At 40.1% G+C, this 15433-nt stretch overlaps 2 protein-coding genes across 2 annotated transcripts in view; both read right to left on the bottom strand.

Annotated features, from left to right (window-relative positions):
• Nucleotides 1-89: 89 nt before the first annotated feature.
• On the bottom strand, nucleotides 90-11415 carry sec62 (SEC62 homolog, preprotein translocation factor). The gene is made up of 8 exons (XM_087811758.1): nucleotides 11252-11415; nucleotides 8101-8209; nucleotides 6313-6418; nucleotides 6082-6253; nucleotides 5929-6024; nucleotides 3440-3500; nucleotides 3257-3376; nucleotides 90-1418 (listed from the first exon to the last, which is right to left on the bottom strand). Exons 1-8 carry the CDS (start codon nucleotides 11357-11359, stop codon nucleotides 1021-1023), a joined length of 1170 nt encoding a protein of 389 aa, XP_087667884.1. The 5' UTR covers nucleotides 11360-11415; the 3' UTR covers nucleotides 90-1020.
• Nucleotides 11416-11834: 419 nt separating this feature from the next.
• The window catches only part of nadkb (NAD kinase b), a 13959-nt gene continuing 10360 nt past the window's right edge, over nucleotides 11835-15433 (bottom strand). Inside the window, exons 9-11 of the mRNA XM_087811591.1 lie at nucleotides 15286-15433; nucleotides 14561-14643; nucleotides 11835-12437 (exon numbers count right to left, since the gene is read on the bottom strand). The exon at nucleotides 15286-15433 is cut by the window's right edge and continues 10 nt beyond it. Of these exons, the coding sequence (XP_087667717.1) occupies nucleotides 12278-12437; nucleotides 14561-14643; nucleotides 15286-15433 (391 nt within the window). The 3' untranslated portion in view covers nucleotides 11835-12277. The remainder of the gene's footprint in view (nucleotides 12438-14560; nucleotides 14644-15285) is intronic.

The raw sequence follows: 15433 nt of genomic DNA, 5'->3' as shown, positions 1-15433 counted from the left end.
AAAGACAGTCGATCAATATTATCTTCACGCCTGAACTAGAATCAAACGACAAAAAAAGTCAAACCTTTAACGAGAAAAAGCAGCAACGGTTCAATGTTTTCTCTATTTTATTGCAATGAGAAGAAACAGATACATTTGGACTCGACGCCTGACGTTTGTCGACGGAGGATAAAAACAGCAGCAGAGATTATTATACGACAAACATACGAGCAACAGTCCCGGACGATTGTACTTCGATGCCATCATTGAAGGAAATAACAATTAGTGGCGACTAACGTATATAAAGGTGACGGACACTTACATCCTACTGTAACATATGATTAAAAAAATAATCTCTTCTAATCCCGATTAAATTAATACAATCCTGTGGGTTCGTTATGTAAAAAAAGCAGAAAAAAAAGACCCCAAAAAAAAGTAAGGAAAAGCAGTTTCTTCACAAATATGCTTTGAATATATTTGATATATGGATAGAATTCATATATAAACGATACATTTATGTGAAATATAATCCTCACCGTGACTAGGAAGCGAAGCGTCACGTTTTAAAGACGCCCGTCATCGCTTTTCGTTTTTAAATGGTGGAAGGTTTTGGCACTGGTTTGTGTGGCGAGAGAATCGAAGGAAGAAGCAGCAAAAAAAAAAACGCTCACGAAACTTTTGTTTCTACGAGGAAACGACGAGATTTGGTCCTCGGGTGGTTTTTTCCCGTCGGGAAACGTCGACGCGTTCGTTTCCAAAACGTCTTCTTGACTCGATGGTTGTTCTCTCGGAGGTCGCGCGACGAGCCGGACACGCTAACGGTCGAAATCGACGCCGCGGTCGTCGTGGCGACGCTCGTTTCCATAGTTTTTTTATTTATTTAAAAAGAGACGATCAGACGTCGGGGGGGTGCGGACGCGTCAAAGTGCGGCAGGTTTGATTGACATCTGACGCCCGGATCTTCTGTACAAAACGACGACAAAACTAAAAGGAAATAAATAGTTGAAAGAGAAGAAGCTCCTCCTCGGGATCCGATCTCGCTCACGAGCGGTCGGCGTCTCTGGCGTCTCCGGCGTCCTCGTCCTCGTCCTCCTCCGTGTGCTGCTCCAGCTCCTCTCGGGTGATCATCTCAAAGTCGTTTCCGTTGCTGTGCTGAGACGCGTCGTCCTCGCGGCGGTCGCTGTCCGTGTCCGAGTGCTGCTCGTCCTTCCGCTCGTCCTCGTCCTCCTTCTTCTCGCCGTCACACTTGTCCTTGGCGTCCGGCTTGAGCGTCTTGCCGCCGTCCTTGCTCTTGGCGCCGCGAGGACCCTTGTACTCGTGCGTGTAGAGCGGCCGGAAGGAGTCGATGAAGCCCACGTCGGCCGTCAGGTTGGGCAGGAACCAGAAGTGATGTCGTCCGCCCGTCACCAGCCAGATGAGCAGGAAGAGGATGCAGCGAGCTGTGGACGAGTCAACGGATCTTTACTTCACTGATGTTCTCTTTTGATTCTTCTGAGTCGAGTCGCTGGATCGTTTTTTTACTCTTTAATATTTGACACATCGAATAGTTTATGAACGACTTATTATCCAACTCAAATACTTATATATACTTATGACTCACTTTTAAACTCAGTCTTTTTTTTACTTTTTTTCAATTAAAACTACATTTTTAACCCAAAAAGGTTTTGACTCGCTTCCTAACATAAAATCGTTCTCACTCAACTCCAAAAAAACCTTCAGACTAAAAAGTCTTTCTGAGTGACTTTCTTAATCAAAATAAAGTTTTTGACTCACTTTTCAACTCAAATCATCTTCTGACTGACTTTTAAATCTAATAAATATTTCTTTCTCACTTTGTAACCCAAAAAAATGTATTTGACTCCCTTTAACCAAGAATTTTTAACTATTTTTAACTAATAGTTTGGACTCTTTTTAACCAAGAGTTTTTTTTACTCTTTTTAACTAAGAGTTTTTTTTTTACTCTTTTTAACTAAGAGTTTTTTTTTACTCTTTTTAACTAAGAGTGGTGAATCACTTCAATTAAGATTTTGACTCACTTTGAGTTTTTGACTCACTTTAACCAAGAGTTTTGACTCACTTTAACCAAGAGTTTTTGACTCACTTTAACCAAGAGTTTTGACTCACTTTAACCAAGAGTTTTGACTCACTTTAGCCAATAGTTTTGACTCACTTTAACCAAGAGTTTTGACTCACTTTAACCAAGAGTTTTTGACTCACTTTAACCAAGAGTTTTGACTCACTTTAACCAAGAGTTTTGACTCACTTTAACCAAGAGTTTTGACTCACATTAACCAAGAGTTTTGACTCACTTTAACCAAGAGTTTTTGACTCACTTTAACCAAGAGTTTTGACTCACTTTAACCAAGAGTTTTGACTCACTTTAACCAAGAGTTTTGACTCACTTTAACCAAGAGTTTTTGACTCACTTTAACCAAGAGTTTTTGACTCACTTTAACCAAGAGTTTTGACTCACTTTAACCAAGAGTTTTGACTCACTTTAACCAAGAGTTTTGACTCACTTTAACCAAGAGTTTTGACTCACTTTAACCAAGAGTTTTGACTCACTTTAACCAAGAGTTTTGACTCACTTTAACCAAGAGTTTTGACTCACTTTAACCAAGAGTTTTGACTCACTTTAACCAAGAGTTTTTGACTCACTTTAACCAAGAGTTTTGACTCACTTTAACCAAGAGTTTTGACTCACTTTAACCAAGAGTTTTTGACTCACTTTAACCAAGAGTTTTGACTCACTTTAACCAAGAGTTTTGACTCACTTTAACCAAGAGTTTTTGACTCCCTTTAACCAAGAGTTTTTGACTCACTTTAACCAAGAGTTTTGACTCACTTTAACCAAGAGTTTTGACTCACTTTAACCAAGAGTTTTTGACTCACTTTAACCAAGAGTTTTGACTCACTTTAACCAAGAGTTTTGACTCACTTTAACCAAGAGTTTTTGACTCACTTTAACCAAGAGTTTTTGACTCACTTTAACCAAGAGTTTTGACTCACTTTAACCAAGAGTTTTGACTCACTTTAACCAAGAGTTTTGACTCACTTTAACCAAGAGTTTTGACTCACTTTAACCAAGAGTTTTGACTCACTTTAACCAAGAGTTTTTGAACCTTTTCAACCAAGTTTTTTTTTTCCTTTTTTTAACCAAGAGTTTTGACTCACTTGTCAAGTCAGAAAAAGTTTCCGACTCAAAAACCAGGAAATAAAGAACCAAAAGAGTGCCATCAGGAGGTCACGAGAGCAACAGGAAGTGAGGACGACTCACCCAGGGCGAGCAGCAGGATGCTGGCCACGAAGCACCCGGCCGCCACGCTCAGGTAATAGACGCCGACCCTCATCTCTGGAGGCCACAGAGGGAAGAGCGTGGCCGCGATCACGGCGATGACTGCGAGCAGAGAGACCAGGAGTCAGGAGAACATCTGAGGACCTTCACCTCCACCAGACTCACCTACGATCAGACCCATGGCGAAGGTCTTGAAGGGAACTGGGTCGTAGATCCACACGTACACCTGCGGGGGGAGAAGACACGGTCTTCAGGTGGTCATGCTTGGGTCGTAGTAGCTTGGATCGTGGTCATGATAGTGGTCATGATCGTGGTCATGATCGTGGTCATGATCGTGGTCATGATCGTGGTCATGATCGTGGTCATGATCGTGGTCATGATCGTGGTCATGATCGTGGTCATGATCGTGGTCATGATCGTGGTCATGATCGTGGTCATGATCGTGGTCATGCTAGGATCGTGGTCATGATCGTGGTCATGATCGTGGTCATGCTAGGGTCGTGGTCATTTATCGTGGTCATGATCGTGGTCATGATCGTGGTCATGATCGTGGTCATGATCGTGGTCATGCTTGGATCGTGGTCATGCTTGGATCGTGGTCATGATCGTGGTCATGATCGTGGTCATGCTTGGATCGTGGTCATGATCGTGGTCATGATCGTGGTCATGATCGTGGTCATGATCGTGGTCATGATCGTGGTCATGATCGTGGTCATGATCGTGGTCATGATCGTGGTCATGATCGTGGTCATGATCGTGGTCATGCTAGGGTCGTGGTCATTTATCGTGGTCATGATCGTGGTCATGCTTGGATCGTGGTCATGCTTGGATCGTGGTCATGATCGTGGTCATGATCGTGGTCATGCTTGGATCGTGGTCATGATCGTGGTCATGATCGTGGTCATGATCGTGGTCATGATCGTGGTCATGATCGTGGTCATGATCGTGGTCATGATCGTGGTCATGATCGTGGTCATGATCGTGGTCATGCTCGTGGTCATGCTCGTGGTCATGCTCGTGGTCATGCTCGTGGTCATGCTCGTGGTCATGATCGTGGTCATGCTCGTGGTCATGCTCGTGGTCATGCTCGTGGTCATGCTCGTGGTCATGCTCGTGGTCATGCTCGTGGTCATGATCGTGGTCATGATCGTGGTCATGCTTGGATCGTGGTCATGATCGTGGTCATGATCGTGGTCATGCTTGGATCGTGGTCATGATCGTGGTCATGCTTGGATCGTGGTCATGCTAGGATCGTGGTCATGATCGTGGTCATGATCGTGGTCATGCTTGGATCGTGGTCATGATCGTGGTCATGATCGTGGTCATGATCGTGGTCATGATCGTGGTCATGATCGTGGTCATGATCGTGGTCATGCTCGTGGTCATGCTCGTGGTCATGATCGTGGTCATGATCGTGGTCATGATCGTGGTCATGATCGTGGTCATGATCGTGGTCATGATCGTGGTCATGATCGTGGTCATGATCGTGGTCATGCTCGTGGTCATGCTCGTGGTCATGATCGTGGTCATGCTCGTGGTCATGATCGTGGTCATGATCGTGGTCATGATCGTGGTCATGATCGTGGTCATGATCGTGGTCATGATCGTGGTCATGATCGTGGTCATGATCGTGGTCATGATCGTGGTCATGCTCGTGGTCATGCTCGTGGTCATGCTCGTGGTCATGATCGTGGTCATGATCGTGGTCATGATCGTGGTCATGATCGTGGTCATGATCGTGGTCATGATCGTGGTCATGATCGTGGTCATGATCGTGGTCATGATCGTGGTCATGCTCGTGGTCATGCTCGTGGTCATGCTCGTGGTCATGATCGTGGTCATGATCGTGGTCATGATCGTGGTCATGATCGTGGTCATGCTCGTGGTCATGCTCGTGGTCATGATCGTGGTCATGATCGTGGTCATGATCGTGGTCATGATCGTGGTCATGATCGTGGTCATGCTCGTGGTCATGATCGTGGTCATGATCGTGGTCATGATCGTGGTCATGATCGTGGTCATGATCGTGGTCATGATCGTGGTCATGATCGTGGTCATGCTCGTGGTCATGCTCGTGGTCATGCTCGTGGTCATGCTCGTGGTCATGATCGTGGTCATGATCGTGGTCATGATCGTGGTCATGATCGTGGTCATGATCGTGGTCATGATCGTGGTCATGCTTGGATCGTGGTCATGATCGTGGTCATGCTTGGATCGTGGTCATGCTAGGATCGTGGTCATGATCGTGGTCATGATCGTGGTCATGCTTGGATCGTGGTCATGATCGTGGTCATGATCGTGGTCATGATCGTGGTCATGATCGTGGTCATGCTCGTGGTCATGCTCGTGGTCATGCTCGTGGTCATGCTCGTGGTCATGCTCGTGGTCATGATCGTGGTCATGATCGTGGTCATGATCGTGGTCATGCTTGGATCGTGGTCATGATCGTGGTCATGCTTGGATCGTGGTCATGATCGTGGTCATGCTTGGATCGTGGTCATGCTAGGATCGTGGTCATGATCGTGGTCATGATCGTGGTCATGCTAGGGTCGTGGTCATTTATCGTGGTCATGATCGTGGTCATGATCGTGGTCATGATCGTGGTCATGATCGTGGTCATGATCGTGGTCATGCTTAGATGGTGGGCTCCTCACCTCGTTGCCGTCCAGGAACAGCTGGTCGTCGTGAAGCTCCAGCTTGAACTTCTTCTTCACCTCCTTCTTCTTCTTGGGGCTCCCGGGACTGTCGTCCTGTGGCACACGAGCAGACGTTAGCTTCTGGTGATGCCTTCACGGACGTCCACTCACGTTCTTCTTCAACTCTCCCGCCTCGGACTCCTTCTTCTTCTTCCCCTTCTTCTCCTCCTCTTTGCTGCTGTCTCCCCTCGTCTTCTCCTTCTCCTTCTCCTTCTTGGTGTCCTTCTCCGGCTTCTTCTTCATGACCTTGAGGGCTCGGTCGAAGAAGCGCTTCTTGAGGAGTCTGTGGTTCAGATGATGGAGTCAGAAGAGCTTCTTCGTCCAGAGACCCCTGAGCCTCACCTGTTACAGTAGTCCACCACAGAGTCTCTGCTGGTGAAGACCGCCTCCTCGCCCTTCTTGGCTTTGGCCCACTTGGAGTCCAGGAGACAGTCCACGGCCTTGGAGGCTGATCGGGAGGAAATCGGAGTTAAAAGAGCAGAAGAATGATTTAGATCTTTATCTGTGGTTCACTCACATACATCGAGTCTAACTTTATAACTAGTAAAATACATTTATGACTCACTTTATAACTAGTAAAATACATTTATGACTCACTTTATAACTAGTAAAATACATTTATGACTCACTTTATAACTAGTAAAATACATTTCTGACTCACTTTATAACTAGTAAAATACATTTATAACTCACTTTATAACTAGTCAAATACATTTATGACTCACTTTATAACTAGTCAAATACATTTATGACTCACTTTATAACTAGTCAAATACATTTATGACTCACTTTATAACTAGTCAAATACATTTATGACTCACTTTATAACTAGTAAAATACATTCATGACTCACTTTATAACTAGTAAAATACATTCATGACTCACTTTATAACTAGTAAAATACATTCATGACTCACTTTATAACTAGTAAAATACATTTATGACTCACTTTATAACTAGTAAAATACATTTATGACTCACTTTATAACTAGTAAAATACATTTATAACTCACTTTATAACTTGTAAAATACATTCATGACTCACTTTATAACTAGTAAAATACATTCATGACTCACTTTATAACTAGTAAAATACATTTATGACTCACTTTATAACTAGTAAAATACATTTATGACTCACTTTATAACTAGTAAAATACATTTATGACTCACTTTATAACTAGTAAAATACATTTATAACTCACTTTATAACTAGTAAAATACATTTATAACTCACTTTATAACTAGTAAAATACATTTATAACTAACTTTATAACTAGTAAAATACATTTATAACTCACTTTATAACTAGTAAAATACATTTATAACTCACTTTATAACTAGTAAAATACATTTATAACTCACTTTATAACTAGTCAAATACATTTATAACTCACTTTATAACTAGTAAAATACATTCATGACTCACTTTATAACTAGTAAAATACATTTATGACTCACTTTATAACTAGTAAAATACATTTATGACTCACTTTATAACTAGTAAAATACATTTATGACTCACTTTATAACTAGTAAAATACATTTATGACTCACTTTATAACTAGTAAAATACATTCATGACTCACTTTATAACTAGTAAAATACATTTATGACTCACTTTATAACTAGTAAAATACATTTATGACTCACTTTATAACTAGTAAAATACATTTATGACTCACTTTATAACTAGTAAAATACATTTATGACTCACTTTATAACTAGTAAAATACATTTATGACTCACTTTATAACTAGTAAAATACATTTATAACTCACTTTATAACTAGTAAAATACACATATGACTCACTTTATAACTAGTAAAATACATCTATAACTCACTTTATAACTAGTAAAATACATTTATAACTCACTTTATAACTAGTAAAATACATTTATGACTCACTTTATAACTAGTAAAATACATCTATAACTCACTTTATAACTAGTAAAATACATTTATAACTCACTTTATAACTAGTAAAATACATTTATGACTCACTTTATAACTAGTAAAATACATTCATGACTCACTTTATAACTAGTAAAATACACGTATAACTCAGGGAAAGAGTCATAAAAATGCTTCTAACTCCAGGTATCATCTGCTTCAGATCTTGAACCCACCAGTGAAGTAGTCGACTCGATGGCCCACCATGTTGGTGGACTTGGTCGGGCAGTTGAAGCGAAGGTACTTGGCCACCGCCTTCTCCTCCTTGGTGGGGAGACTCTCCTCCTGCAGACGGAGCAAAACTCAACAATCAATCCAATATTTTGACAAATCTGACCACAGTGGGGGAGCTTGATTTCACCACCGCAGCAGCAGCAGGTCAAACTCTAGCAGTCGTTCTTAGGCACATTTATTTTGGTTGAGTCGGATTCAAACCAGCAACTATTTCCAACAGTTCTCTGATTGTTGCGTTTCTATCGCCATCTTCTGTTACATCTTATTTACTGCATTGTATTAAATCTAGAACACTTTGACAGATTTATTACCCGACGTTACGGATTCATAAGATTGTTTTGCGAGATAAAATCTTTATAAAATCTTGTTTGACGTTTCTTATAAAGTACGTCAAGATAAAAAATAGAAATATTTTGGTTTCATCTTATCTTCAACCTTGCATTGAACCTAACAAGGCTTTAAGGCATTAAATACTCTATATAAATATACTACGCATAAATGTCTTTGTGCAACATGAAAACATGAATAAGAGGATAATAACATAGTAATAAGAGGATAGGTTAAGTCTAGGGTTGTAAGAAAATTTCAATAAACTTGTATATTGTGATATTTCTACGATATCGTCTCAATTCATCAAATCATTTTATCATAATTCATTTATGGTATATATTTCAATCAAGATCCTGGCGATGACTGAGGACGAGAGGATACAGTGAGTCTAGCAGCTTTTAAAGTTGATGTTTGGACATATTTTGATTTGAAAAGAAATGAAAGCAGTTACGACTGAGGACGAGAGGATACAGTGAGTCTAGCAGCTTTTAAAGTTGATGTTTGGACATATTTTGGTTTGAAAACAAATGAAAGCAGTTACGACTTTGTCAAGATACATGTGGTCTGTAAATACTACAACACCAGAGTCAAGTACTGGACAATACTACACATATATACTTGTGACTACACTATCACAACACCAGAGTCAAGTACTGGACAATACTACACATATATACTTGTGACTACACTATCACAACACCAGAGTCAAGTACTGGACAATACTACACATATATACTTGTTACTACACTATCACAACACCAGAGTCAAGTACTGGACAATACTACACATATATACTTGTGACTACACTATCACAACACCAGAGTCAAGTACTGGACAATACTACACATATATACTTGTGACTACACTATCACAACACCAGAGTCAAGTACTGGACAATACTACACATATATACTTGTGACTACACTATCACAACACCAGAGTCAAGTACTGGACAATACTACACATATATACTTGTGACTACACTATCACAACACCAGAGTCAAGTACTGGACAATACTACACATATATACTTGTGACTACACTATCACGATTGTTGAGCATCATTGACCCTGTATTGTGATACATATCGAATCAACAGACTCTTGCAAAAACACAATAATTCAAGCGATTGAGAGAATTCTTGTCATGCGAGTCATAGACAAACAGGAACCTCTCAAAAAAGTGGTAAATGAAGAAGTACGGCTCCATCAGGACTACATGAACCCGAAGGAGACGTCCTGAGGGATCAATAAAGTTCTATCTACATGTACCTGTATTTGTTTGTCACATAAACAAGAGTTCTTTGTTTAAACTCATGATTCAGGTCAAGAATGACACCACATTCTGAACATCAGTTACATGCAGTACAAGCACAAAAAAAGTGAAAACTTGGACAAAACAACTGATAAAAGTTGTGTAATGTAAAAGTTAATGGTTAATGACTGATGAAAAACACACGATAACAGTGTGTTATGTAACCAAAAGTGAAGATACGTAGAAGAGCCAAAATAACATTATCTTCCACGATTAAAACTCATTTCGCACGAACATGTATGGACTATAGAGAGTTGTGTGTTTAGATTCACAACATTTTACAGTCGTGTGTCTCAGTGACTCGAGTGTGAACAAGTTCAAGTTATTTTATTCTCAAATATACATGTATCGAGACAATCAGCTACAATTTCATCTTAAGCTGCATGTCTTGATACGTGTATATTTGACGATAAAAGAACTTGAACAAGTTAAAAATCAGACATGTGAGCAAAGATAATCGATTATTTTGGGGTTTTTACTTTTAAATCACACAAACACAGATTGAACCAAACCATCATCACGTGTGAAGTAATAGCTTTAAAATATTTTCTCACGATCAGCTTAAAAAATACTGGCTCTAATGACGAAATACTTTACAGAACAACTTATTTTATGGTAAACTTAAGTGTGAATAGATGAAAGCATTTGTCGAGAATGTATTCACAACTAAACGTGTATCGATTAGTGATTTTTAGGTGTTCTTTTATCATTTTTAATATTAGTAAATGTATGTCCTACCATTTCCTTCTGCTCATACAAGTCAACTTTACTTTCTACTCCGAGTCTCAGGTGGATGACACACCTGGTTCTACAGGTAGAAGACGAATCCTACTCGTAGTAAAACTAAAAACATGGATCTAAAGGATCAGGTTCACTTTAAAAAGGAAGTTATTGTCAGAATAATAGAAGAAACTAAATCCTGGCTCAGATCTGCCACGTAGATCAAAGCCACGATCAATGATGCTCCTGTTGAAGCGGCCGGAACCTGTTGCTTGATCGCTGTGACGTCAGCACTGGAGCAGCTTTTAAAACAACATCTGAGTCACTTGAAGAGAAGAATCTTCATCTCGACGTCAAACCTTCACACGTTCCGTCAACACGTCCTGATGGAAGCTGACGCAGCGAACAACCACCTCCAGCCCAGACACCCCGAGACACTCCTGAGCCCGAACCCCGGCTCTTAAAACCCGGCAGACCAGCGAGGGAAACGTCGAAAAGCACGTTTGTTTAAAAACCACACGAGGATGCGAACGTTTATGTTGACGCTCGGCGTCCATCGCTAGCCGTGTTAGCATGTCTTTAGCTTCACATGCTACACTTAAACCGCTGCTTCCCGGGATGCCGACATCGAGTAACAACAGTTCGAGAGTCAGAGCTGATCCACGGCGTTCCCGGGTCGCCCTCCGGGTGCCAGAGGTGACCGGAGAGGAGGCGAGAAGTGATGGTTACCTGGATCCGTTTCTTGTGCCTCCTGCGCTCCGCCATGATCCTTCGATGTAGCTGCTCCGGCGAGACAACGCGTGAATATCGCGAGATTTGCGAGGGAGCCAAGTTCATTCATAAAGATGCGCGTGATTCACAAAAGCGTCATAATAGACTTAAACGAGCGGTTTTTACTTACGTCAACAATTTTATTAACGAGATTTATTAATGATCGATTTAATATTGTTAGTCTAGAAGCAGCAGTTCTGTAATATGAACACACAAACCGGTTCATTATATAAATGCAGTGACGCGTCTTTATGACGTCACGCGATTATTAGGTTGACGTATGCTCTGAAATAACAAAGGTATTGTCGAAATGTATTTATTTAAGTGTTTCGATTACTTAATTTGAGGTTTATTTACATTGTTTTTATCTTTACTCATAAGGTCTTAGTTAAGGGTGAGAACTTAACTTGTTTGTTTTGTTCTGCCTGTCGCCCCAACTAGCTAGGACAGACTCCAGGGTGACTATAAAGTAGAAAAAAAATAACTAAACTAGAACATTTTCATGAATTTTCATGAATGAATGTGTTGACAACAACAACAATAGATATGATGTATTTATTTGTGACTCAAACAACTTCTGATAAATGGAACATAAGCAGGGCCATAATCCAGAAATAAATACAGAAAAATATACAGAAATAAGAGTGAAATTTAAATTTCCTTATTTATTCCCACATTGATTATTTCCATTTGTATTTTTCCTTATTTATTCCTGCTTATTTTCCTCACTAACACACATTTATACAGCAGAAGGGAAATAAATAAAGGTTTTCTACAGACAAGTATAATATAGACTTGATGGCAGAGAATGAATCAACTGCACAACAGTAAGTTCCCTTTAAAAGAAATAAATAAACACGTGTTTGTAAATGAATAATGCGCTGGAATGTGATGAGACGATGACACGAGGACTAGGAGACAGTTTTCTCTCATCGGTCCGGAGTTTCTGAGGGTCAAACATTATGTCGATCGCACAGAAGAAAATCAGTTTTCGGTGTCGGACGAGTCGGACACTTCGGTCAGTCGCGTCTGCCTCTTCCGGACGTTCCAGTGCAAACACTGAGCCAAGCTCTCGAACCAGTCGTACACCAGGTCGTGGCAGCAGATGGACGGCACCGGGTAACAGGACGTGGTGATTTTAATGCTGCAACCAATCGGCAGAAGACATTGTTGAGTTAAAAAAAAGAGGGGGAAAAAAAGATAGCAGGCACTAAGATGGCACATACCTCTGCCAAGGAGCTTATATGACATTGTCCATGAATCAAGAATTGTGTTGGCAAAAACTCGGGTTGCCGAGTTCAAGACTTTCAGGCTAGTGATGGTGTGATGAAGCTTCGTGAAACAGTGTCATTATCTTCAGAGTCCACTAGATGGTAGTGGTGTGTCGATGAAGCTTCATAGAAATGTTATTATCTTCAGAGTCCACTAGATGGTAGTGATGTGTTGATGAAGCTTCATGAAACAGTGTCATTATCTTCAGAGTCCACTAGATGGTAGTGATGTGTTGATGAAGCTTCATGAAACAGTGTCATTATCTTCAGAGTACACTAGATGGTAGTGATGTGTTGATGAAGCTTCATGAAACAGTGTCATTATCTTCAGAGTCCACTAGATGGTAGTGATGTGTTGATGAAGCTTCGTGAAACAGTGTCATTATCTTCCGAGTCCACTAGATGGTAGTGATGTGTCGATGAAGCTTCATGAAACAGTGTCATTATCTTCAGAGTCCACTAGATGGTAGTGATGTGTTGATGAAGCTTCATGAAATAGTGTCATTATCTTCCGACTCCACTAGAATGTAGTGGTGTGTCGATGAAGCTTCATGAAACAGTGTCATTATCTTCAGAGTCCACAAGATGGTAGTCATGTGTTGATGAAGCTTCATGAAATAGTGTCATTATCTTCCGACTCCACTAGAATGTAGTGGTGTGTCGATGAAGCTTCATGAAGCAGTGTCATCATCTTCAGAGTCCACTAGATGGTAGTGATGTGTTGATGAAGCTTCATGAAACGGTGTCATTATCTTCAGAGTCCACTAGATGGTAGTGATGTGTTGATGAAGCTTCATGAAACGGTGTCATTATCTTCAGAGTCCACTAGATGGTAGTGATGTGTTGATGAAGCTTCATGAAACAGTGTCATTATCTTCAGAGTCCACTAGATGGTAGTGATGTGTTGATGAAGCTTCATGAAACAGTGTCATTATCTTCAGAGTCCACTAGATGGTAGTGATGTGTTGATGAAGCTTCATGAAACATTGTCATTATCTTCAGAGTACACTAGATGGTAGTGATGTGTTGATGAAGCTTCATGAAACGGTGTCATTATCTTCAGAGTCCACTAGATGGTAGTGATGTGTTGATGAAGCTTCATGAAACAGTGTCATTATCTTCAGAGTCCACTAGATGGTAGTGATGTGTTGATGAAGCTTCATGAAACAGTGTCATTATCTTCAGAGTCCACTAGATGGTAGTGATGTGTTGATGAAGCTTCATGAAACAGTGTCATTATCTTCAGAGTACACTAGATGGTAGTGATGTGTTGATGAAGCTTCATGAAACAGTGTCATTATCGTCAGAGTCCACTAGATGGTAGTGATGTGTTGATGAAGCTTCATGAAACAGTGTCATTATCGTCAGAGTCCACTAGATGGTAGTGATGTGTCGATGAAGCTTTGGAACGATCTTCCTCTCTCTTTGCTCTTGATGGATCTACTGATTCCTTTAAGAAACATCTTAAGACGTTTCTATTTGTTCAGGCTTTTCCTTGATTTTATGGAACTACAGTTGTGTTATCAGTATTATCTTGATCTTTAAAGTATATATTTTATTGAATATTGTTTTGATTGTTTAACCGCTTTGTGACCCTGGTCTGGAAAAGCGCTGTATAAATAAAAACGACTTACTTCCTTACTAGATTAGGCTGCGTCCCAACTGTACCATTTACCCTGAACCCTTCGTCTACCTGTTAAGGAGTGTAAAACACTAGTGGTAGAACTGGGACGCCGCTTAAGTCTCAACACAGATTTTAATTGATCAATTAATGCTGAGTTTCAATTGTTTCGCTTGTTCTGAACCGAGCGGCAGCGGTGAGAAGCCATACAAGTCACAATCCAAACATGTCTCATTATCAACATTTCGTGATATTTTTTCCTTCAATACTTTCAGATTTGGATTTTTGATACATTTGCTGACAGACGAATGAAAACTGTAACCTAAACCTCCTTGGCAGAGGTAATAACGTAAAGATCAAGAGTAAAACGGTCACCAGTCTCCGTGCTGGATCTCCTGACGCTTCCTCCCATCGAAGGACACCCAGGCTGTGTTTCTGGCTTCAGGAGACAACGTGATCTGTCGGAGAATTAAAGAATATATACATTTTATCTTCAATGTCTGCTGAAGCGGATCCTCTAAGGAAGTGTCAGGATAGTAAGTGTTTGTATTGAAATGTTGTTTTTAATTTAATATTTATTTTTAAATAATTGAATCAACAACTTGTTAATTGAAAAGTTGAATTAGTTTCTTGTTTTAAGTTAATTAATTAAAAAAAAAAAGTTTTGGATATGCAATTTTTTATGATTAAATTAAATGTTCTTAATTCAATGTATAAATTTCCAAAAAAATTCCATATAAAAAGCAAATCTACATCGTCTGTGCATCGTTGGATCAAGTAGATCGGTGCTCGTTTGATTTGGTCTGGCGACACCATTAGAACAACATTTCTATACTGAATTTGAAAAGCAATGGATAAAAAAACATTGATTAAGAAATGTAGTTTTTATATTATTTAAATTAGAATATAAAAACATATGTAAAATAAATTAACTCACAAAATATTCAATTAAAAATGGTCAATTATTTAATTAAAACATATTCAATAATATGAAAATAATTATTAAAAAAAATATATATATTTCAATTAAAAAAACAAGTTGAACCATTTGAAAGGTTATATTGAATATTCTGATGTTACTCCATATGAATCCGACGCACCATGAGTTCGACTCCAGCCGGGACCACGATGGGCCTGAAGGACAGCGAGTGAGGGCAGATGGGGGTCACCATGATGGCCGGTACGTTGGGATGAATCATGGACGCTCCCGCCGCCGCCGCGTACGCCGTGCTGCCCGTCGGCGTCGAC

Source organism: Callionymus lyra, chromosome 16 (genome assembly GCF_982586985.1).
Source record: "Callionymus lyra chromosome 16, fCalLyr1.hap1.1, whole genome shotgun sequence".
Taxonomy (NCBI): Eukaryota; Metazoa; Chordata; class Actinopteri; order Syngnathiformes; family Callionymidae; genus Callionymus; species Callionymus lyra.
The sequence above is the reverse complement of the archived record's forward strand: the minus strand, read 5'-3'. Positions and strand labels throughout refer to the sequence as shown.